This window comes from Kwoniella mangroviensis (genome assembly GCF_000507465.2).
Source record: "Kwoniella mangroviensis CBS 8507 chromosome 1 map unlocalized Ctg01, whole genome shotgun sequence".
NCBI lineage: Eukaryota > Fungi > Basidiomycota > Tremellomycetes > Tremellales > Cryptococcaceae > Kwoniella > Kwoniella mangrovensis.
In genome coordinates this window covers 11,362,673-11,386,191 of record NW_027062533.1, presented here as the reverse complement: position 1 = coordinate 11,386,191, position 23,519 = coordinate 11,362,673, and the positions used below count along the sequence as shown (strand labels likewise).

Genomic DNA, 23,519 nt, shown 5'->3' with positions numbered 1-23,519 from the left:
ACTTGTTTGTCTCCTGGATATTTTTATTCTCATTCCTGATCCACACAATATTCGAGAGGATATGGTCATGATATAAATCAGTTGAGGCAGTCAAGAAGACACAATCGCACGATTCTTCCACCCTCATCTTCCAATAAAGATTTTTCCTTTTGCATATCCTCAAGATTTCAGTACCCGTGCGTGTGTAGAATTAGAATAGGGTGTCTTAGATAGGATCATACATAAGGAAAACAGGAGTTCGAGATAGATACGAAACGACGCCGAAACAAATTTCAATCCAGCCTCACTTTGTACTGCACGGCGGTACCATCAATATTCGGCTCCCTCATTGCCGTTGCATCAGCAAAATTAGAATACGAGCAACTCAGTAGCTTACAACAATACTCAGACTCCGGATTCCAGTAAACCTCCTTCTCGGTTCCTAGGGAGTCACACTCCACATTCAGTGTAGATCTCTCTTCCCATCGTCATTCACCATTCCTTTCCTTTGCTTCCTTCACCTTGTCTCTCTCGAAAACATACCAGCCAATTATCTTAGTTTACTTGGTTTGATCCTACCTCGCCTGTTGTGCACTACCTTGCCCTATCATAGTTATACTCTGCATTCTTATTGTGTCCCTCTGTCGTTCCCCTTCATATCTTGATGGCGCGGATTCTTCCAGTGGCTATAACTAGAGCTCTCCTTCTTCTCTGCTCCAATAGACCCTAATTGGGGATATAGAGGTCATAGACTTTCCTCCCCCTTTCGAAAAACCCACATACATTCATCTACAGTTATTCGTTTACTTTCAAACATATATATCACGCCACAATGGCAGCCTGGACAGGATCCCCTATAATAGTAGAAGAAGCTTTCAATCAAGTTTGGAAGTCGACCGTGGAGATACAACCGTCCTTTTACTTCCCAACAAGCCAAAATATCAATCTACCCTCTCCCCCACTCGATTCACCAGTCTCGTCGACGGAAGATGATCTAGCGACAGCGGAGATATTGGCCAGAATCAAGTTTGGTACTTCCAGCCCATCGTTAGAATCTCGAAAGAGGTCTTTGACGTCCTCCAATGGTGAAGAAGACGAAGATAAACACGCGATAAAGAGGAAGAAAGAGAGTAGCGTAGAGAGTGTTGTCAGCGGAAGTACGAATGGTACCGCTGGTGGTGCTGCTGAAAGATGGCCACCAAGAAAGGAGTTCGTCTATCTTACTTGTGAGTATAAACACAATAAATCAGCTCGTCAACCTGACTGATAATGGGTGAATATAGGCGTTGTGGCCATCCCACCTGTTGGTAGACAGAAGTTACCTCTCTTTGGAAAGCCATGTGGACGGAATGAGATAATCGCAAAGGTAGTCACGATGGCCACGGGAGAAGGCTGTTCAAGAAAACTCATCTCATCTCACGCACAGGTGTTGAAGGGTAGAAAGGAGCTTAGCAAGCAGCGTAAGTCTGAACCACGTTTTACTAGGACTTTGAGTGATGAAGTGGCTGATCAGTTTCGTTTCACATCATCAGTGAGAGACCTCCTAACGACCGAAGAAGGGAAGAACAATGACGACGAGGTTTCTCCAACCGTATACACCTTGGGAGCAGAATGGAATTTCCCAAAATGTCTCAATCGATTGATTGGCTTACCTGAAAATCTCGATTTGAGAACAGCTTGTACTCCACCATTAATCGCTCAACATTTCGTAGATGTCGTCAAACCTCCTAAATCATCTACCAAAAGAGAAAGAGCTACACCAGCGAATAAGAACAAGTTGACAATCAAGACAAAACCTAGTAAATCACTTTCACCTTCTGTGTTTTCCGCTGGGACCACCTCACCTAGTATGATCAGCAATAGTGACAAGACGGATGAAACGGATGTACATCTGCCAACTCCCAGGTCATCTTATCTACCTTCACCATATTTGCTAGGTACACCCACACCGCTCAGTTACGATGATCGAAAACCATCATTACCTTCTCCAGGTGACTTGTTCTCACCAAATTATAAGATGTCTACCCCGAGCCGGATAAACATATCGGACTATTCTGCTCCCCCCACTTCCATCCCCCGAAGACCTGCCACGGCCAACGCCATTTCTTCATCCACCACTAGACAGCTGCCACCACCTGAATCACCCATAGCAAGTAGGTTCATGGTAGATTCACCATTTCGGACTCCTCTCAGTTCAGCTAGAAGAACTTCCGAGTCTCACTTAACCGCCAGTCTTGGGAGGTCCTCTTATAACACGTTCGGAAGAGACTGCCTAAAGATAATGGGAGATTCAAATCGTAGGATATCAGGAGTATCGATCGAAGATATGAAAAGGAGAGAAAGGAATCAGCAGTTATGTTAGAATCACAATTTAGATGACCGATTCACAAAAATCAGATCAGCTGTACCTGTTCCAAGCATATATCCGCAACAGGACAAAATGAACGGATTCATATCGAAGATATCTAGAAAATGATAGCCGTTATCTAAATCAGACAAGAACAGAGAAAAAAAAAATGAGAACGAAAACGAAAACCCAACCTATCGTAGTCTATCTATTCCCTCAACGTGTCAAGAAAGGAAAGGAAGCAAAGTTTAAAGGAAACAACCGGAATTACCACCAGCGGCAGAACCAGAATTGGCTGATCCTCCATTTCCTGCGTTTCCTGATCCGATATTGAGGGCGTGTAAATTGATTAGACTACGGTATTTCAAGATTTCGTTTTGATTATGGACATTGATTGTTGTTTGTATTTTGGTTGTATGTTATAATGATGGTGTAAGACCCGAGTAAGAGAGGAGGTTTTCCAAGGGAAGTGTTGTTTGTTATACGTGATGGGTTGTTGTGTTTGTAGAATTATCATGATGTTACATTTAAAAATAGTATGCAATATCAGATCAGCATTGAAGTTGTCCAGTTGTGATATTAGAGTTAGACGACAACTCACCCTCCATAAGATTGTTCAACAACATTTCCACCATTGGCTTGACCACCTGCACCTACGATTTCCATCAAAATTAGCATCCTGCTGTATGTATACTGCACATGTATCAATGAGACTAACCTGTATACGCTGAACCACCATTACCGCCACTCAGCAAATCACCCAACGTACAACCTGCACCACCCGCTCCTCCAAGTGCCGAACCAGAATCGGCAGATCCACCTGATCCAGCGTTGTCCGATCCGATATTGAGGATATCGAGATTAAGCAGACCACTGAGTCCATCGATACACACAAAATAGGTCAAAACCAAACATTCGAGACCAGGGTGCTGATGGATCCAGATGATTTAAGTGATTGAGAATTTGACTCACCCCTCTGAGATTCTCTGTACACTACCTCCACTAGCCTGACCACCTACGCCAGTATAAGCTGAACCTCCATCGGGCGAAGCGACAGGTGCACCCAAGACCATCGAGGCAAGAGAGAGGACGGCGAAGAAAGTGATTTTGGAAGAGAACATCTTGGTAAATTGGTAAATTGAGTTTTCGATTCGAAGAAATGAAGTAACAAGGAATTGATAACGAGAATGAGCGAAAATGAAGATAATGAATTGAAAAGGCGAAATAGAAAGAAAAAGAAGAAGAAGAAAAACTAAGAATGAAGTAGCTGTATTGTTGTCTGGTTGATTGTTGGGGGAAAAGAGATTCTCACAATTGTAAACCTGAGAAGCTTATATAGCTTGTCGACCCACCTGAGGAGACGTACATAGAACATATTATTCCGTCAAATGACTGGCTGGATGCTAATCCGAGCTATTGGTATATTGACTGGTTTGGTTTTGAGAAACCATTTGAATGCAGGGGAGGTGCCACAATTCATCTCAATCGCTTGGTTGCTACATTGACTGACGCCTCTTCAGCCCAGCGATTTATGCGATTGCCATCCATGCCTCATCGTGGTATAAGGTAATACATGGTCATCATAAGTCATAATGGATATCAACTCGTTACTGTACTCAGTTACCACTCTACCTCCACACCCTAAAACGGCTTCTTATGTATGATATCGGGATCCTCTTTATACTCATCGGCCGATACCCACATCTATAAGATGCAGTTCATTGTCAGCTGGTCCGCGTCTGATACAGCAGTCTCATTTGACTCACCTTCTTGAATGTACTCAATCCAGCTAAGATACTACCTCCTATCCATGTCGAGTACTACAAACATTCATGTCAGTGTTTTCCTGCAGGCATGGGACTGTTAACATAACTAACCTTTCTTTCTGGTGGAGCATATATCTTCAATTTGACATCTTTCAAAGCCAATTTCTTGACTTCATTCAACAACCTATCTCCGAAACCTGCCATGACAGTCTATCAGCTTGTCTGGTCCTTTTGGTAGGCTACATGTAAGTCGGTAGCGAGGCAGATCCAAATAACAAACCTGTACACAACGTCGATCCACCTGATAATACGATATTACTAAAGAGCGATTTCCTCAAATCCAGGTCCGTCCTATTTATAGAATCCACAATGACCTATGACGACAGATCAGCTTTGAAATGTCTGAGGAATCCATACATCCGCTAGCTTACCTGATGTACACCAGGATATTCTTGACCAATCAGTTCTGGGTTGAACAGAATCTCAGGAGCCAAAAACCTCTCCACACCGAGCTATAGACTCTATCAGCTGGCTGCATCTCGATGTGAACAGACAATTAGCTTATAATGACTAACCTGTATAACCTTTCCATCAGGTAACCTGAATTCCTCCCATGCTCCCGACTGATCCTTCTCCTCTTTAGCAGGGTTGATAGCGAGGTAACAAGTCTTCTCCTTGATTGTCCTGACCACCTCTTTCTCCGCAGACGTATGTAAGTAATATCCTGATTTCCTCAGCAACAGCTGTAGATGATCCGTCATGTCCCTTCCTGCTATGTCTATTCGTCGTATCGCATGTGGCATCGAGAATCCTTCGAATACCGGTACGGCATGGGTAACCCCGTCTCCTGAATCTAGGACAATACCTGTCGTACGGCCTGAAGAGTATCTATGCGAGAACGGATTGTCAGTCGCGGGTTTATGGATTTGATACCAAAGATACAAGCTCCCGCTTCGATCAGTGGAAACACTCTAGCTCACAATGATAGGACAGCCTGCACACTCGTGAAGAACGCCGGTACGTTGAACGTCTCAAAGAATATCTGAGCAGCTACATCTCGATTCTGTCGTGGATTGAGGGGTGCTTCGGTAAGAAGAACTGGGTGCTAGAAAAGGTATCGACATACGTCAGCAAAGTCAATCAAACCGTTACTGCTGCTCAGTCGACTCAAATGATTGTCCATAAATTTGATACCAGCAGATGAAGCTTGCCTCGGTTCTCTTACGGAATCTTTCTGGTCATATCTGATCATTCCACTCTCTCGGCTTGATCCCCAGCACATAGCAGCAGTGCAATCGAACGTTAACTCACCTCTTCACTTAAGGCTTTCAGACCCTCCCCATAGACCCAACCCCATATCCTCTCCATATCATCCCAATCAGTCACCACACCATGTTCCATAGGATATTTTATCTTCAGTAATCCTCTCAATTCCTGCGCTCGTCTTCCTATAAATAGGTTATCCTGTATCGCACCTGCCATCACTCGGGGATGTTTCGGACGACCGACGCTGCGTCAAATGAGATATCAGCACTCATATACTGGCGAGATAATGGATGGTGAGAGGTTTTAATTATATCATGGTTGCCCATATGAAAATTCAAGTCGAGATACAGAGCAGCTTGCCTCTACTAGATCATGGATCAACTCACAACGAAGGTATATAACATGACGGCTGCTCTTCACCTGCAAAACCAGCTTTGATCGTACCCGACCCCTATGTCATAACATTGAAGCGCAATATCAGCTACCGTACTCGTCTCGACCAATCGAGAGTCAATACTAGCTCACATTGTCAATCACAACAGGCTGATTTGTCAACCTGGATATGAAGGACGACATTGTCAGCTTGACCGCCGGGCAAGGGAGGGAGGGTACTATTTAGCTCACACATCGTCAAATTCGGTCGCCATCTTCACTCGTTTCTCTCCTTGCTTCTTGCTCCTTGTCCTGGCCGATGTCTACGAATCTGCTTGGCTGAGGAAGAAGGACTTGAAAGCTCAAAATACAGATGTGAAGGTGATCGTCCAAGCTCACTTGTGACTTGTAACTTGTCACTTGTCGGGCGCGTCGCGTGGTGTGGTGAATCATGGTGTGCTATGTGGGTGTGACATATAACATTCCGAATCATTATGCTTGTTCCCAGGCACCCTGATAGCGATGATAGCGATTGATCATGAGAATGAGGATGTACTGTATATATATATATACATGTCCCGTCCATACCCTTCTCGACTCCCTATTCACATCATACAGGCCAATCCTATACTCGTCTCTCCCCACAATGGGCAAGCTCTCTGAATTCCTCTCATCATCTTCTTCCAACAACGACCCTGTTCCTCCCCCTCCTCCAACATACAACGAATCCAAAACCCCTTCGTCATTCCCGGTCCCCGGCCCACCACCGACTACCTTTTCCAACGAGCCGCCACCTCATTTCCCGCATCTATATGGATGTCTTCATCTCGGTCGAACAGATCGAGTGAGGTTGATAGGACTACCCCAGAATGCGGTACCTGCAGTGGAGGAGGCCATCAGGAGGGTATGGATGGCTGGTATCCAGAAGAGTGAGGCGTACTATAAAGGATGGGAATGGAAGTTGAGTGGGAATCCTTGTGAGTGATATATCGTTCCTGCTCACGAGTACTGGATGACAAAGTCAAATCAACTCTTGACTTTTTTTCAGTCATATTATGTTCAATTATGATACTCATACTTGTTTGCACACCCACAGGGTACGGCCAAGGTGCGGAAGCGATCTACTCCCGTCGATTGATGTGTCACATCCTCCATGCTCTCTCAGCTATAGGATGGGATATACACATGTCATGCGACCTAACCAAGAAATCTTTCGACAAAGATACATTGATTTTACATTCTGTCCAACCCCGTCAGAAGTACTACTTCTCAATCAGTTTCAACGAGAGTGACAAGATTAGGATTATAGACCCTCCTGATGGAAGAGTGAGAGATGCGTTCCTGAGGGCCGTCCAGGTGAGATGAAACCTACTCTACCTTACTTGTTTCCCAGTATGAAGTACCAGTTTATCTTTGACTCCCCCATGGATAATCTGTCAATAAAGGAGGAACACGAAACTAATTATGCCTTTACCCCACGACGCAGACTTGGCCACTAGGAATCCAAGCTCAAATTGAGAAAGAACCAGGTGCGACTCAGGTGAAACTTCGTGGTAATCCCTGGTGGACATCAAGCGGTGATCAAGTGGTAGAAGCTAGATTGTTGGTCTGTACCTTGTTATCGGCCATGGAAAGTGTAGGGTTCGAGCTGGTCAGTAGTGTAGATATGAGTCGTGGTTCGGGTGATAACAACTATGATTGTGAGTTGTCAGCATGAAGGCGTAACGTAATAACACGGTAAGGTTTGCTGATGTAGTTGATGATCTTGGTTATCATATAGTGGACACCTGGTTCTTCGCTACCAAGCTGTAAAGTATATCCAAGTCTAGTACAAATACAGCCCACTATCGATAAAGTACAGTTCACGACATCAGGATCAGTCCCATATGAACGAAGAAGCAGTCTTGGGTTACCTTACTGTTAAATTTGATCGACAGCCATTAATTTCGATCTAGGCAGAATGTAGAATGGGACTAAGGGTAGCCCCGTATCGTATAACATGTATCAGAAGACACAATGTAATTCCATGCAATTGTATATAAAGTATTGTCCATATACCGCTATCATCATGTATCATGCCTTCTTTCAATCATCTGATTCATTCTCATCTTCCGCACTATACAATCCCACAATCATCTATCCAACACCCTTCTAACCCATCCCCTCCATCTTTAACCTCTAACGCATTCAATTTAGCTAACAACCCCAAACTTTCTTTACTAACTTGTCCGAATACCACATACTTCCCATCCAACTTGCCGAATTGCTTCTTCTTCCTCTCTTTCTCCTCTTTAGTATCTCCATCTTGAATATTCGGTATGAGACATATGAAGAATTGACTTGAATTTGAATTCTTACTGCTTCCACTGGCCATAGCTATCGTACCATATCCAAACTGCTTCTTCAATCCCGGTTTCTCATCATTGAATTTCGGTCCATATATGGATTCTCCTCCCGATCCATCATTTCGAGTGATATCTCCTCCCTGTATTATAAAATCCTTTACAAGTCGGTGTATCCTTACGTTCTTGTAATGTAGTGGTTTATTGGATATTTTAGATATTCCTTTATCGCCAAGAAGTAAATGTTTGAAATTCTTGCATGTTATCGGACATTCTTTGATGAATAAATCTATATGTAATACTTCTTCAAATATCGGACTGACAGGTTTGATACTGCTTACTGAGACTTGAGTGGAAGATGCTGAAGAAGAAGAAGAAGAAGAATGTGATATTAGATCTTTCAGTATATCAAGTTGATCTTCATCCAATTCTTCTAGATTTGAAGGTAGACCGTAATTTTCGTGATGTTGACTTAAGATACTTTGGTTGAATTCCCATTGATTGAGCTGTTGTTTATAGGCGATTGAATCACCATGACCAATTTTCATCCATCCTCTTTCTGTTGTATTTTCACCCATCTTGATCTGTATATATCGAAAGTGGTAGCAGAGATAGAGAGAGAGGGGAAAAGATAACGATGTATTGAACTTCGACAACAAAGTGGACTACGAAGGAGTGTATAAAACAGATGACTTGAGTTTCTTAAGACACTTTTGGTAGCTCGTTGATCCAGCGGAAGGCTGCAACTGACGATTCCTTTCGGACTCTCGCTTTCGGCTTGATCAGTCTATGATATAGGATGAGGATGGAATTATATGGACAACAGAATGATGCTCTGCAAAAGGAGCAAAGAACGAGTAAACTGAACAACCTCCACTTTAATTTCGAGCCCATCGCATCGAGGATACTCCAAGGCACACACACCACTTGAAGAGAATATTGAAAACGCTGTAAAGCCTCGCTCTTGCTATCTCTACGAGAGGGGAGAGTCTCCAGCACATGCAAAAGAATCGATCCATCTCACTCAGTATCTACTCTATCTATATATACCTATACAAACGCAGAGCCCAAATCAACTCTGCTCTCATCTACAACTTCCTAGCCTCTGACTGGATCGCATCCTCCACTTGATCAGTCTGCAACGCCAAATCCTCATCTCCAGCTTTCACTCCAATTTTACCATGTTTCCCACTCGTCACCTTATCTCTGGCTTCTGCTTGAATCGCATCTTCGACTTGATCAGTCTGCAACCCCACATCTTCATCTCCAGCTTTGACGCCAATCTTGCCATGTTTCCCAAATTCACCTAAACCCATCACTCTATCTCTCGCTTCCTCATATTTCTTCTTGGTCTCATTAACGACATGCAAAGGCAAAGTTACATCTTCTTTCGCTTTAAGACCTTCTTTGATGAGCCAATCTCTAAGATATTGCTTATCGAACGAAGCTTGCGGTTTGCCTTGGACGTATTCAGAAGAAGACCAATATCTCGATGAATCAGGCGTAAGGACCTCATCTATCAATATAAGTTGTGTTTTGTTTGGAGAAGAGTGATCAGGTAATAGACCAAATTCGAATTTGGTATCAGCCAAGATCAATCCTCTTTCCAAAGCGTATTCTGAAGCCTCAGTGTAAAGCTGTATCGCAACTTTTTCAATCTGTTCGGCAAGTTCAGGTCCACAGATATCTTTCACTGTATCGGTTGAAAACATTGTCAGATCATTCTCCATCAGTCAATGGCTGGCATATCCACAATATCACTCACCTTTGTCAGGATGGATGTTCTCATCGTGTTCACCTTGATCAGCCTTGGTGGAAGGGGTGAACAGTGGTTTGGGTAGTTTTTGAGATTCGACTAATCCTGCTGGCATAGAGATACCATGGACAGTCTGAGATTTCTTGTATTCAGACCAGGCAGAACCTATACAATGACCTGATCAGCTCTAATTGCTTCTAGAAGATGATCCGATAGATTCTTCTACTCACCTGTGATATAACCTCTGACGATAGCTTCGATCTTGACGACCTCACATTTCTTTACAATCATACTTCTACCCTCTAACTGATCTCTGTATTCATCTAACGATCTAGGGAATTCCGACCAAGCATCCGCGGGCGAAGCGAGGCATGACGCAGGGGAGGGCGTAAGGACATGATTGGGGATGATGTGTTTGAGTTTGTCAAACCAGAATAAGGAGAGGGTAGTGAGCGTGATGCCCTTTGATGGAATGCCCTACATTTCCGACATGTCAGCTGGGGTATCCATAAATCTAAAACCAGCTTACATTGTTCATTATCATATCAAAAGCGCTCATTCTATCCGTAGCGACGAACAACAACTTATCTTGGTCTTCGGGCGCAGGTAAGGCGTAGATATCTCTCACTTTTCCTTTCGCTAGTAGTTTGAGTTTGGGTAGATTGGTCGAAGTGACACAAGATGTAGATGACAAACCGCTTCCACTGGCGACGGTAGAAGCTGGTGAGGCTTCGGCAGCGGCTTGCGAAGATTTCTGGAGGTCGGCAGACTTCAATGGGTTTCCTTCAGCGGTAGCTTTGGCAGCTGCTTTCTCGGCTTTCTCCTTTTCCTTCGCTGCTCGTAAAGCTGCTCGTTCTTCCTCAGTTGGGGCCGATTTCCTAACATCCTTCTTTTTCTGGATAAACGACTTTCATTAGCCAAAAGTCTCACTGACATGACAAAAATGACGTATACAGGGAGGAAAAGATTAAACACTCACGACTTTCTTATCAGCAGCAGCTGGAGCAGCAGACGTGTCAGGATAAGCCAATTTCTCAACTTCTTGCCATTCTTGATCTTCCTCAAAGGCTTTTCTGATGGGGGCCAAGAGGTTGATGAGAGCATCCGTCACAGCACCTTTCAAATCTCCAGGATGAACTTGTTCAGCCACATAAGCCTTTTCCAATTCCTCATAAGATGAGAAGTGAACATCCCCTCCGAACTTTTCAGGTCTAGTGATACTAAACAAGGTTCCTTCAGGCGCACCAGCACTGACGAAACTTCCTTCTCCCACTGGTGCTTTTTCACCCTTGTTTGAAGCTTGTTCGTTTCTCAACGCTTGAACAGGTATCAATGCAGCTTTGATGAACGCCAATACACCATTGTTCTCTACTTCTCCAGGTGGACATAAGGCAGCCTTGATCTTTGATTTGATGTCTGCTGGTGTATCGAGGAAATCAATCTTAGATTTAGGATCGGATGCCGACATTTTACCTCCTGATAATCCAGGTACCATAGCGTTCATCAAATGGGCTCGTTTGGCGTAGCCTAATCGTGGTAGAAAATGAGCAGCATACATGAAGATTTTTCGCTGAACGACCAAAATCAGCTAGTCTCGAAGTTAAGATCGACATGACTGACCTGATCTACACCACCAAACTGCATATGTACGTCCAGATATTGTTCATCTAATGCTTGAAGACCAGGGTAGAGGAGACTGCTCATCAAAGGTGATTCCGATTCCTTCACTACATCCGCTCCGGCATGTTCAGCTTCCCTTGTTGAGGTGAGAGCGTGGAATCTACAAGAATTCATCCATCAGCCAAGTACGATGTCAGTTGCAGTACTGAAATGAACTCACTTGTAAACATCCAAAGTGTAATCCGCTTTCAACTGGTAGCTTGTTCCGGTCACAAATTCAAGTTTGTCGATGGGCACACCAAGCACCGTGAACACAGTTTTAAGGAGGATCGAATAGTATTTCACTCGGTATTGAACGGTTTGAAGCGTAGATTTCGAGGCGTCAAGGAAGGCATGGAGCTGTGGTATAAAATCAGTCAGGGTGCGTCGGACAGAGTTGTCAACGATATTGAAATACACGTACATCTGTGATGGTGCGAGAAGTGAAGAGTGAGCTTTCTATGCAAGAATTGGGACTGCTGGTAGGATAGCTCACCTGCCAAGAGGATCTTTACATGCACACCAGCCGTCAAGAAGTCTGCTATCTTCACCAGAGGCACGCAGTAGGCAATGTGAGCTAGATGAAAACAGATATCAGCATTTCATCTTCCCATTCAATCCAATCGAGGAGTTACAGAGAGAGAACTCACGTCTACCGGTAGTAGCGGTTCCTGGTGCGATATATATTAGCTACGAGCACAGAGCTAGCAGATGCTGAGACCTTGAGATCAAAGTGGAACACCTACCCCAATACGCTCTCACCGTCTCTCCATCCGCTAATACCTTCCTGATGATATCTCCACCGGTGTATTCCTGTAAACTTCTGGTGATCCTCTCGTACTCTGCTTCCTTCTCTGGAGAAAGAGCGATGGTGGAAGCTTTCTCAGCTACTTGTTGGGTGAAAGCTGGATCTGACATTGTGATACAAGTTCAGCTTATGATGACGCTTTGGAGCAAGCTCGAGAAGATAGTTTATGGTATACCTGTATCGATATTATCTGAAATTTCAGATAACGACTTGACTCTAGCACTTTTGACTCAACTTGTGAGGCCCCAAGCTAAATACAGCAGGCGTGCCAAAAAGAAGAATTGCATCTTCGTGCGCCTGCTACAGGACTCCTTGGCCTGGGCGATGCCCTTCATGTAGGCATGCTGTAAAACGTGTTTCTTCGGGGCGGAAATCCGTTTTTATCCGACCCGCATCCCAATTTCAATTGAAATTCTGGATAGACGATCGAGGCTGGTTTAATGAAATTGACCCTCAAATCCTTTCTCAAGTGTATACGGCACTTCCTATGCCCCAGGCTCAAGCTTGGGGAATTGGATTGGCTTTGAAAAAAAAATGCATAACGTACAACCCAACCTGTCAACAGGTATAAATATTTTGTTGTGTTAACGAAAAAAAAAAAGGCTAGTGTTTTGTCTCTTCATCATCTCTTTTATCCATTGTATCAAAATATCAAAAAGATCGTTAGATCTCTCTTTTTTGTCTCTTTGTCACCTGTATCTATATATCAGTTAATCAAGATGGTGAGTAACCCAGCTCTTTGTACATACAGTACTGTACTGCATTTTACGATGAATTCCGACATCACCCGTAAAATACAAATAACTGTTCGAAAAATACAAATCATTTTTGTTCTTTGAAACTCGGTGCTAATTTTGGTGGTATGATCATAGAACCGAGCTTTCTTAAAGAAATGGGCTCCTGCTGAGACCCTCCCTATCTTTGGGTAAGTCCACTTTCACTCCCATCATCATGTTGCTGCATAATCTGGGTGTTGTCTTTGGGAAGAAAATTGGGATCGGCCGAATGGAAAGAATGAAAATTCGTCTTGCCACTGGGACATCTCTTGCCGCGGCAATGGCAACAGAGTTTGAACGAGGCACTAAGCTAACTTTCGTGTGTCATTGAAATGTAGTATCGTTGGTATCGCTGTTGGTGGTGCTTCTTACTACCTTTACAGACTCTCTCAAGGACCTGAGGTCGTCTGGGACAGACACGGTGACTGGAGACCTTGGGACAAGATCACTCACGACACCAACGTAAGTCCTCATTTAATGTCCCGTGACATCCAGCCTTGTCATTGCGAATCTTGCCCCTCTCGCGAAGCCCGTCTGGAGCTGATCTCGGATCTCTGACAACAGCAAAAACTCATCACTGTCAACCCTGAGTTCTGGGAGAAACGAAGACAATTCGTCAAAGAACAAAAGGCCAACAGTGAAAGAGTCGTTGACCAAATTTAATTTATGGTCTCATAAGTCACCTTTTTAGTTATCACGCAGTTGTAGGATTAGGGCGAATAGACATATAGAATATATCATTGCATTTTTAACATACAATTAGATTATATCCGGATGTCATTCATATGCATTTACACATACCTTGAAGCTGGTGGATAGATCGTTCGCTACCACAGTATTTGAACATTGGCTATCTTGCAAAACGTTTTGACATGGCATGTGAAATTCATATACTCTACAAATACAAACATAATTACCTATATAAGATCGATAGCACTTTGACTAGCGCGCATTTTGATTTTCCTTTTTGTTAAAATATATATGATCCAGACTATAACCTCGTCAGCAGCTCATCATCTCATACGTTTACTCTAGACTGTTCTCCACATCAGCGGCATCGTCACCTTCCATCGAAGCGAAGTTGAGGAAAGCGTTCTGATGGAAATACCAAAGTCAGTCTCGTAACTCGACATAGCAAAGCGGGCGATGAATATATGACTTACAGGTCTGTGACAAGGAGCCCAGAAAGATTCAGGCTTATCCAAAGTCATGCTATACGGTAGCTTATCGCTCCACGATTGAGTCAACCCAACACCGTAATTCCATACACCACCTTCTGGAACCAGGGTCATACCGAGAATCCTATCTGACAAAAGGAGTTGTACTCTGTTTGCCATAGATGGGTTAAATCCTGGATTCTGACCTGTCACATCTTGGTTTTTCCTTCCCCATTCGAATCCAGCCACAGTCAATTCCCATGCGTTGAGCGATACCGAACCGGGTGTGAAAGCGCAGGTTACGCATATTGATTGAGGCCCCCATTCCGAGTGGTTGGCCATGATCTTAGCTTGGGTAGTGACATCAGCAGGTGAGAGATGATTCAATTCCTGCGATTGAGTCTTGATCCATCCTAATGGTTCTAAATCTTTAAGTAAGAAATCATGTTTGGGTAATGTAGCAGGAAGTTCAACTCCATTATTACTTCCTCTTTGAGGTACCCAGGCGACAGCCTTTATCTCTTTAACTTGAGGATTATCAGGTGGACTAGTACCGTAAAGATAAGCCACAACTTGAGTTCGTAAATCACCATTCACAATGAACGTCTTGAGAACATTCTTTGGAATAACATAGGTGAATGAACCAGCATCATCCTTCACATCGTCGTTACCAACGAAAATGTGGTTGACACGTAAGGGCAGGTTGGTAGCTGAGATGGCTCGTACTCTCCAATCAGATTTCGATGCGAATGTCTGTTGTTCGTAATTGGTCGTAGTGGTTACGACAATCTCGTCACCGTGGATGTTGGTAGTCTTAGTTTGAAGAGCGGTAACTTGAGATTGAGCTTCAGTGGTCTTTTCGATTTCGGCCATCTGTTGTCTTTGGACGGAAGGAGCAGCAATTTCCATACCCAAGATGATATCTCGAATTTCGGAAGCGGTGAGCGAAGCGACATTGACGGAGTTTCGTTTACCGAAGTCCGCCAAGATAAGGTCTTTGAGCGCTACTTCGACACTCCTATGATCAGAAAAAAAGCAAAAATCAGCCATCGAAGCACAATAACTTCATAAAACACATAAAAATGATGGCGTACATCCATTGATCATCGCTCAAACTTGGCCATATGTGGTAAGATTCAGTGATAGTACTTCGATCTGGTCGAAGGATGATCTTCGCCTTCTCATTGTTGACATGAAGGGCTCGAAGGATGAGGATAAGTCGCGAGAAAGCGGTGTACGACGAGATTGACTTGAGCCAATCGTCGTACAGGTTGAACAAGACCATCTGGGGTTGTGTAGCACGCTAGAGAGTGAATGGACAAATTAGCGATGAATGACGAATGAGAATAAGTATGTTCGGTGAAGATGTCGGTGACAACCCCACCCGCCATGTTTCGCCACTTTGCCACTCCATTTCTTCCCATTCTCATTTGTCACCCCTAGCCCATACAATGCATGCACACCTTGACCAGTATGCATGATAAGTAGGGCGCAAGGATGCAAGCGAGGAATGAGTCGGGGCAAGATGGGTGGAATGGGTGAGGAAGCGAGGCGGAAGGGAGGAAGGAGTGAAGTGGAGAGGCGAAGGGGATATGGGATATGGCAGGGCGAAGAGGGGAGTAGAGATGGGTGAGGGAGCGATGAGAAAGTTGTCGTAAGGGAGAGAGCGAGGGAGAAAGGAGATGGAGGGAAGAAAGATAGGAGGAGGGTAGGGCAAAAAATAAGGATGCATCAGAAGTGTACTCACCAAGATCAGATCACCGAATTTCTCCATCTTCAACGTAGCTTGGAATGGCAATTGCAATTCCGACCCTTTGATAACGATGTTAGGGAAATCTAACAAGTGTACTTCCAACGGATCCAACATTCCTTTTCTAGTAACGATAACCTGTTTAGGTTGTTCTTCAACGGGTAACGATCTGACCAATGCAGCGACTTCTTCGGCAGTCTTCCATTTTGCCAATTGACCCAAACGTTTCTGACCTGCCCATACTGAGGTATGAATGATCTTCAAGAACAGTTGACCCGTTCGGGGATTGAAAATGAAGATTGCACCGTTGATAGGTTTGGTAGTCAAGTTACCTTCGAATGTCTTGTGGACAGTAACTCGATATACGTTGGTATCGTCAACAAACCAGATGATCTGGTTGGAGAACAATTCAGAATAATTGGAAGAGTTCAAATATGGTTCGGTAGGTTCAGATGAATATAATTGAAGACCTTTTCTAATTCGTTCTCTCAACACGTAAAGGGCGGGATTGGCTTTCATGATCTTGGCCATAGCTTGTTGAAGGAGGGGTTTCATTCCCGGGAAGTAATTACCATATGCCGAGTAAAGATTGTATGCCAAGTCAATAGCGATCAACACACCAGTAGGTGAAGGGTAGATCGATTGACTGTCGGAAGAGTAATCGAGGAACTTGGCTCGAGCATATCGTTCGATATCGTGAGAATCGAAATCACCCCATCTCAATTGAATATCTAACCAGTACTTGTTGGATGTAGTACCATCGAATGTATCCCTATTATCGGTAAGCAAAGAGGGTCGAGATATCTGCCATTTGTAGGACGAGAACAACAGAATGTCCGAAGCGGAAGAGTTCATCTTATACGACTTTCTAGGGTGGATAGTTTCCTTTTGGACAGTCTCGATATTTAGAGCCTCGAGCTCCTGGTCGAACACTTGACATAAATCCATAGTAACGGACTCGTGGATCTCTGCAAAGCATGTCAGCAAGTGCTCCGAATGGGTGAGAGTGGCAGAAGGGACTCACTCTGCCACAAATGCGCTCTGAAGATCTGGATGAACGATATTTTCCTACGAAACAAAGTCAGCTCGGTCTATGCATAAGGGAGGACTGGACTGACAGTGTGGGCAATTTTCCGTGCATGAAGACCCCAGTGAGATCTAGTTGCACTTGGAAACCGACCTGCGAAGGAAGGTCAGCTTGATCGAAGGAAAAAGGCAAAAACTCACATAAACGTTCGCTCGGTTGATCTGAATATGGAAAAAAGTCGAGTCAGCTCATATACTCTGTGACGTAGTTTGACAATTACCGTTGGGCTCCACCACATCGTGAAACGTCGATTCTATTCATAAAAATCAGCAAAAGCACCCTGACGAAGAAAGGAGATGGAAGTGGAAACAGCGAGATGGTGGGGGGGTTTAGACGAAAATTGATCATGAAAAATGGGGCTTACAGGGATTTGGGAAAGACCCGATCTTTGAGCATTAGTGAGCTTCTTATACTTCATAGATTCCTCGAAACCTGTCAAGAAAATCGATCAGCATACGTTTTGACGAAGGAGGAAAGATGGGAGAATGAATGTGGCAGATGGTGGCGACGACCGGTTAAATGATGGCGACGACGTGTACAAGGTTTGAAGATTGCCACTTACCAGATGCTTTCTCCCAGAAAAGACCCTCCCAAGTCGGGAAAGCAGTACCCTTGAAGAGGGAATGTTCCAAAATACCCTCTACACCACCCAAAGCCGCGATCACGTCTACTCGGTATGAGTTGAGGTTCCACAATTTACCATCATGTCGGTTATTGGTCCAGATGAAAGGTTGGTTTCTCAATCTGAAATACTGAGAGAAGTACGCTCTGACTCTCCATCCCTTATCGTAAGCGAGTGTATGTCGATCTTTCTGGAACAAAGTGTTGACTCGAGGAATACCTCTATCCCAAGAATCTTCTAAATCTTCCAAGGTCAATCGTCTATTCGAAGCAGTAGCTTCCTTTCTCTTCATAGCATATTCGGACCATACTCTAGCAGAATCCAAGAACTCTGCCTCCCAAGGTTGTAGGTATCGATACAAGTTGGGAATAAGCTGGTCTTCCTCGTGTGTCATACCGGATCGGAAGTGGGTGATACCGCCACTATCAGTTTGCTTCGACCATCTGAGGTCGGATTGAGGTATCAAAACGAAACCCATCGATAACATTCCCAAACCACCTAATTCCTTAGGAGAGTAGAATACACAAGGAGGGAATCTAGAAGGCATCTTGGAATTCAATCCGACTTTGACTCGGGTCTGGACCTTATTTTCGGCTTTAACGAGGGAGTCGAGTAATTCGTTGGTATGGACCACTGCTTCTCGGTAATATGTCATCAGACCGATAAGAGCGGTATTCCATCTGCAAGGAGAGTTGCGACATGTCAGCATAGGCCCTGCGCAAGTAGAAGGAAGGCACGGAGAAGGGGAAGAAATGGTGGAAAAAGCAAAAAATATCGAAAAATGGGCGTATAAATTCAGAAAAAAATCAGAAAAATGCCAGGAAGGTCGGAAACAGGTGGAAATAGACTTGCTTATTGATCACCTTGGAAAAGGTCGCAGACCCTGAGCTCATCAGAACTTGTCTAATTCGATTGTTGAAGTCGTTTACACCTTGGTCGGAAACTCGGAGGAAAGCTTGAGCGGTCCTTTCTTTGGTTGATTCCTGAGTCAAGTTCCAGACACCGTCTTTGAGCGAGTATTGTTCTCCGTGTTGGGTTCTGATCCTAGGTAAGATTCGAACTTCGAAACCACTCATGGAGAACAGGAGTTGAGGATTATCCTTGGAGTAGACGGAACAGAAGGAATCTTCCCATTCTATCGTGGTTAACGATCTAGGTAATGAAGATTTGACGTTCCACCATACTGCTCTACCCAAATTAACATCGTGCTTGTTCAACCTCATCCTACAGTCCTTGGGCCAACATCGCTTGTTGTTGTAATTGTGCATATTCTCGTTATTCGGATCAGGGTTGGCACTGAGATATCGCTGAATAAGATCTCGCGCTTCATCGGAAGTGAATCGGAATAAGATATGTATTCTGTCTACGTATCGGGTGTAGAACCTGATAGGATGTCGGCTCTCGGTCTCAGAGTCTCGGAATTGGAGGAAACCTATTTGACGAGACGGGGAAGATAGCCAAGTCAGCTCGGAATCCAGGGATGAAGTTTTGCCACATCGACCAAATCATTTGGTGGTAATTCGCCACAAGCGTATTTGGTACATATTGACTTACCATTTGGCGCACCAGGAGGTCCAGCAAGCTCACTCGCTCTTTGCAGACCGAGAATGAGGAGATCCAATACCAACCCGTAGAACTGGAATACGAATGAGGAGAATTGTAAACCTCTGATCATACCGTAGGCATTGACATGGGACATATCCTTGAAGGTGAGAGTACTGTGTCATAGAGATTGTCAGCATGTGTAAGAGAAGCAAACGAAGATTGGAAGCGGAACTATGAAGGGGTAAGGGGGGCGAGCAAGGGCGAACAGAGGGAGAACAGGGCGAAACCAAGGATGACAGGGAAGAGGGGACGAAGAAAATCTCTCACATGTTGTTCTTAGCAGTGATGTAATCTGCCAAGTTGTGATCCAAAATCAACCTCAACAACCTGTTCAACAGAGTGAAGTCCACTTTCTCGTATACCCTCGACAGAACGGTTTCCATCATGACCACACATTCTCCATCGGAGGTATCCCAGATATCCGTAAGGTTGTTGATACCTTGACACCATTTGTACACCAAGAGAGGGGGAGGTTCGTTATCTGAAGGTTTGATCCAATTGGGGAATAATCCCCTTTTGTCCGCTTCGTACCATAAGAACTGGTCCAAATAGGCATCCGTGATCTTCTCTACAGGTTCGATATCATAACATGGAATGAGTTTATCATACGTATCGAAAAATTCAATACCAGCTTCTTTGAACGCTCGTTGAGTCAAGAGTAACCTCTTGATTCGGGATAAACATTCGTGAGGATTATCATAAGCTTGTTCGACCAGTGCTAGTTCTTCTCTCTGGGATTGATTCAATCTTCCATGTACCGAATAAGCCTCCTTGAGCTTCTCTAAAGCAAGTACAAGTAACTTGGTATCGTGTTTGTAGGATAAAGGAGGGAATGGGATAGGAGCGAATTTCCTAGATTCTAACCAATGGACTGTTGAAGTGTAGATTGCGACAGCTTCCTCTGAAGAGATGTAAGGACCATCTTTGAGGTAACCATTCTGTCTTTCCTGTTCGGCTTTGAGATACAGACGAGTCAATCGACCGAGGTTCTTTCGAACAACAGCCTTGTCGACAGTGGCACCTCGTCTAATTCGTTCTCTATCGATGGTAAAGTCGTCAGCCAAATCCCAAACGATGCAATATAGCTGAAACGAAAAGACTCGCCTGTTGTAATGTGCCACAGATGACCACCAGTCGGCCTTGCTCTTGATGTATCTCAAGATGATATTCTCGATGGCAGCGGGCATGCCGGGAACTTTCCAAGGGATGTTGGCTTTCCAACATCGCCAAGCCTCGGAAAGGTGCTGTAAGATGGTCTTCGCTTTGTTGGCCTTGATACTTTCGGGCATCATACTGTGATTCGAGTCATAGGTCAGCTTATGTGCGCGGGATGAGATGTCATACCATCAGGGCATAGGCAGAGACAGAGGGTACTGCCACATTCGCCACACTTCCACCAATTCCACCCATCATCCACCATAATTATACGAACATGTAGGAATGGCATTCCTCGCTGATCGGCATGTGGAAGAAAAACTCACTCTAAGATATCGTGCATGACTGCCGCTCTCAACTCCAAGTCGAAGTGAGACTCCACTCTCTGTTTGGTTACCGTCTTAGCAGTACCCTTCGAGTTTCGACCTTCGAATTGTCTCGCCAACAAATTACCCAACCATCTTTCTAACAATGGTACTATACCTCTCATGAAGAACAGCCAAACTCTCCATCCTGGTGCCCAGAAACCTACACCAGGACCTTTACCTACTGGACCGGTATTGAATCTGGAGTATATCAAGTGTTTCAAGTCTTTACACATTCTAATCTGCTTCATCAACTTGTACTTGTATCTGTACATTCCCGTTAATTGACCGACGTGGGCGAACATGTATTGAAGGCCATCGGCCAATTGGAACGCATCGACATTACCCAATCTAAACTGAACATGAGCGTCTACGATTAACTTGGTCAATCGTAAAATCTCTCGACAGAGATGGAAAGCATTTCCGAATCTTGACTTCTTCCTTTCTTTCGTCGTAAGAGTCTTGATAGGTTTCAAATTCAGATTATAATCCAGATGAAGATAATTCAAGTTCTTTCGATGAATCAATAAATTCAACATGTTATAACCTTGTCGACAAACTTGTAAACCAGCTTCTACCCAATCTAAATTCGTAGTTTGGAAAAATTTTGTATTTTTCAATGATCTGAACAAGTTTCGCTTTGCCATTGCTTTAGGCCGTTTATGGTGCAAGGCATTGAGAACGTATACCTTGAGTAATTTCTGATATGATACTCTGATTTTAACAGGTTGATCAGCCGGACAATGTTCCAGATAGAAATTCTTGATTAAAGGTACATCTTGAGCTCTCTTTGTCTTGCCACTTCGTAGATTATACGGGTATGGCGCCCAATATAACGCAATAGCATCTGCAGTATTATCATTACTGAGATCCTTGGTATCTAAGAATGGTTCAAGTTCATCTGGAAATTCGAACTCTTCATCTTCCTCATTACCAAACCCGAATACAGCATCTTCATGAGATACTAATGGTGTATGAGCTTCTTGAACGACACGTTGAGAGATGGGGTTGATGAGTGGATCAAAGTAAAATGCTGGAAGGTCCGGATCATCAGTCTTGATGTAGACGTTCTTAGGTTCGTGATATGGTCCAATATGGACTGATCGAGGTACACTATTATACAAATGGGGGAACGCCACTTTGTATTCCGATCTAATGACACCACGAATGATGACTTTGTTTATATCATTGAACTCGTTCCAATCTTCATCGAAGGCTTCGGTATCCCTATATAACGGTTCGAATTTAGGTCCACCAGGTAAAGCGATGTTCAATGCTTTAGCAGTGAAGAAACTCTTCTTGTCGAATAGGTAGAAAGCATTGTTATCTGAATAATCGGATAAGAGCTGTCGACCAATACGGTACAAGTTGGCTAATTGGGGTAAAGACAATTGGAAATATTTGTAGCTTGATCCGTTGACGTGAGGAGTATCCAATAACGGTTTAGGATCATAGAACCAATCTAATATCGCTTCGTCATCTTCTTCATCTAATTCCAATTGAATAGCTTCTAATGGTTCCACATCTAACACGTTATCTCCATAATCCATCGGTGGCTCTTCGTCGTCGAATGGTGGGAATCGCATTCGCTTGAAATGTCGTCGATCTCGCTTCTCTCGTCTCATCGCGAGCCACATTGATGCCCATTGTGCGTGGTACTATATGACCAGACATCAGCTCTAGTTCCGAAACGGGGCATATCAGTCGAACTTACCACTGGTTCAATCACTTGGGGCACCTCATTCACAAATGTGATGGCACCTGAAATATGATACAACACCGGCACTTCTCGTACTTGCTACAAAATTTTACAATAGATTATATCAGAATGATCCAAAGTCTACTGAAAAAAGCTTCGACTCACCTCCCAAGGCATAGGGATATTCTCCAACAATTTCATCACGGCGTGAGGCACATATTTCAACGCTCCTAGATGTACACGCTTATCATTCCTGAATTTCCTATTTGACATATCACCATGATCTTTTATGATCTTTCGGATATGTTCAGGTGGTAAATCCTATTCCGGGCCTCGTCAGCACAACCTTTCAACACTTTTTGTACACATGCTTCGCCCTCCTGCCTCGGTGAGACACAGGTGCCACAAGATCAAAATAGCACTTACAGCTTTACCGAAATCTATTCCACCACCTCCTCCTTGTCTCCTCTTCGTATCGAATCTTCTCTTTTGAGATTGTCTCCATTTCCTAGCCTTCTTTTCAATTTCATCTTGACTCAATTGACCAAAGAAATCTCCATCCATCCTACTATCCTCTCCTTCTCCATTCGGCTGCTGTTGAGCGAACCCTGGCGGAGGCGGAAGATTACCGAATCCTGGTGGAGCCGACATCTTGATCTCGATCCGTTCACCAGAAATTAGATCAAATCTATGATAGTCGAATGAAAAGATGATAGGGAAAAGTGAGAGAGTTATAGTGGCAACTTGGATTTCTGATCACTTCGATCTTTGTTAATCTCGCGAACGACCTTCAACACTTCGAACCCAAGTCAGGGATCAATTATCGGTGTTTCCCCTATCGATTTCAGTGTGGCACTTGCTGGTGACTGATTTTTGTCTGCTTGCCAGAATGGAAGTTAGAGTGTTTTTCCACTGAGCCTCGGAGGTGCCACGCTTGAAACGGAGATGCCACATAGCCCCGAGTCCAGTGTACAGTGCAAACTCTAATTTGATTCCGTCTTCTCAAGA

The 23,519-nt window shown here is 44.0% G+C and overlaps 8 protein-coding genes across 8 annotated transcripts; 3 read left to right on the top strand and 5 right to left on the bottom strand.

The window, feature by feature from the left end:
* Nucleotides 1-811: 811 nt before the first annotated feature.
* I203_104316 (uncharacterized protein) lies at nucleotides 812-2,341 on the top strand (the record flags this gene model as incomplete). The annotated part of the gene is made up of 3 exons (XM_019144092.1): nucleotides 812-1,205; nucleotides 1,263-1,439; nucleotides 1,512-2,341. The coding sequence occupies 3 exons, from the start codon at nucleotides 812-814 to the stop codon at nucleotides 2,339-2,341; spliced, it is 1,401 nt and encodes a 466-aa protein (XP_019007141.1).
* Nucleotides 2,342-2,574: 233 nt separating this feature from the next.
* I203_104315 (uncharacterized protein) lies at nucleotides 2,575-3,447 on the bottom strand (the record flags this gene model as incomplete). Its single annotated transcript, XM_019144093.1, has 4 exons — nucleotides 2,575-2,680; nucleotides 2,928-2,979; nucleotides 3,045-3,199; nucleotides 3,299-3,447. 4 exons carry the CDS (start codon nucleotides 3,445-3,447, stop codon nucleotides 2,575-2,577), a joined length of 462 nt encoding a protein of 153 aa, XP_019007142.1.
* Nucleotides 3,448-3,967: 520 nt separating this feature from the next.
* I203_104314 (actin-2) lies at nucleotides 3,968-6,005 on the bottom strand (the record flags this gene model as incomplete). The annotated part of the gene is made up of 11 exons (XM_019144094.2): nucleotides 3,968-4,030; nucleotides 4,093-4,146; nucleotides 4,204-4,289; nucleotides 4,373-4,466; nucleotides 4,524-4,604; nucleotides 4,668-4,980; nucleotides 5,073-5,197; nucleotides 5,404-5,602; nucleotides 5,745-5,809; nucleotides 5,884-5,914; nucleotides 5,983-6,005. 11 exons carry the CDS (start codon nucleotides 6,003-6,005, stop codon nucleotides 3,968-3,970), a joined length of 1,134 nt encoding a protein of 377 aa, XP_019007143.2.
* Nucleotides 6,006-6,376: 371 nt separating this feature from the next.
* On the top strand, nucleotides 6,377-7,542 carry I203_104313 (uncharacterized protein; the record flags this gene model as incomplete). Its single annotated transcript, XM_019144095.1, has 4 exons — nucleotides 6,377-6,707; nucleotides 6,827-7,086; nucleotides 7,217-7,430; nucleotides 7,511-7,542. The coding sequence occupies 4 exons, from the start codon at nucleotides 6,377-6,379 to the stop codon at nucleotides 7,540-7,542; spliced, it is 837 nt and encodes a 278-aa protein (XP_019007144.1).
* A 304-nt stretch (nucleotides 7,543-7,846) lies between these two features.
* On the bottom strand, nucleotides 7,847-8,650 carry I203_104312 (uncharacterized protein; the record flags this gene model as incomplete). The annotated part of the gene is made up of 1 exon (XM_019144096.1): nucleotides 7,847-8,650. The coding sequence occupies one exon, from the start codon at nucleotides 8,648-8,650 to the stop codon at nucleotides 7,847-7,849; it is 804 nt and encodes a 267-aa protein (XP_019007145.1).
* A 510-nt stretch (nucleotides 8,651-9,160) lies between these two features.
* I203_104311 (phosphoribosylaminoimidazolesuccinocarboxamide synthase) lies at nucleotides 9,161-12,405 on the bottom strand (the record flags this gene model as incomplete). Its single annotated transcript, XM_065517509.1, has 11 exons — nucleotides 9,161-9,765; nucleotides 9,838-9,993; nucleotides 10,059-10,305; nucleotides 10,358-10,723; nucleotides 10,808-11,398; nucleotides 11,449-11,608; nucleotides 11,669-11,847; nucleotides 11,906-11,913; nucleotides 11,984-12,064; nucleotides 12,138-12,158; nucleotides 12,234-12,405. 11 exons carry the CDS (start codon nucleotides 12,403-12,405, stop codon nucleotides 9,161-9,163), a joined length of 2,586 nt encoding a protein of 861 aa, XP_065374327.1.
* A 660-nt stretch (nucleotides 12,406-13,065) lies between these two features.
* On the top strand, nucleotides 13,066-13,734 carry I203_104310 (uncharacterized protein; the record flags this gene model as incomplete). Its single annotated transcript, XM_019144098.1, has 4 exons — nucleotides 13,066-13,101; nucleotides 13,168-13,220; nucleotides 13,410-13,533; nucleotides 13,636-13,734. The coding sequence occupies 4 exons, from the start codon at nucleotides 13,066-13,068 to the stop codon at nucleotides 13,732-13,734; spliced, it is 312 nt and encodes a 103-aa protein (XP_019007147.1).
* Nucleotides 13,735-14,097: 363 nt separating this feature from the next.
* Nucleotides 14,098-23,162, bottom strand: I203_104309 (pre-mRNA-processing-splicing factor 8; the record flags this gene model as incomplete). The annotated part of the gene is made up of 18 exons (XM_065517508.1): nucleotides 14,098-14,166; nucleotides 14,235-15,246; nucleotides 15,323-15,531; nucleotides 15,976-16,946; nucleotides 17,003-17,046; nucleotides 17,097-17,158; nucleotides 17,206-17,226; nucleotides 17,286-17,318; nucleotides 17,430-17,497; nucleotides 17,628-18,367; nucleotides 18,522-19,119; nucleotides 19,242-19,405; nucleotides 19,560-20,330; nucleotides 20,397-20,585; nucleotides 20,774-22,470; nucleotides 22,527-22,610; nucleotides 22,677-22,832; nucleotides 22,938-23,162. 18 exons carry the CDS (start codon nucleotides 23,160-23,162, stop codon nucleotides 14,098-14,100), a joined length of 7,113 nt encoding a protein of 2,370 aa, XP_065374326.1.
* Between the last annotated feature and the right edge of the window lie 357 nt (nucleotides 23,163-23,519).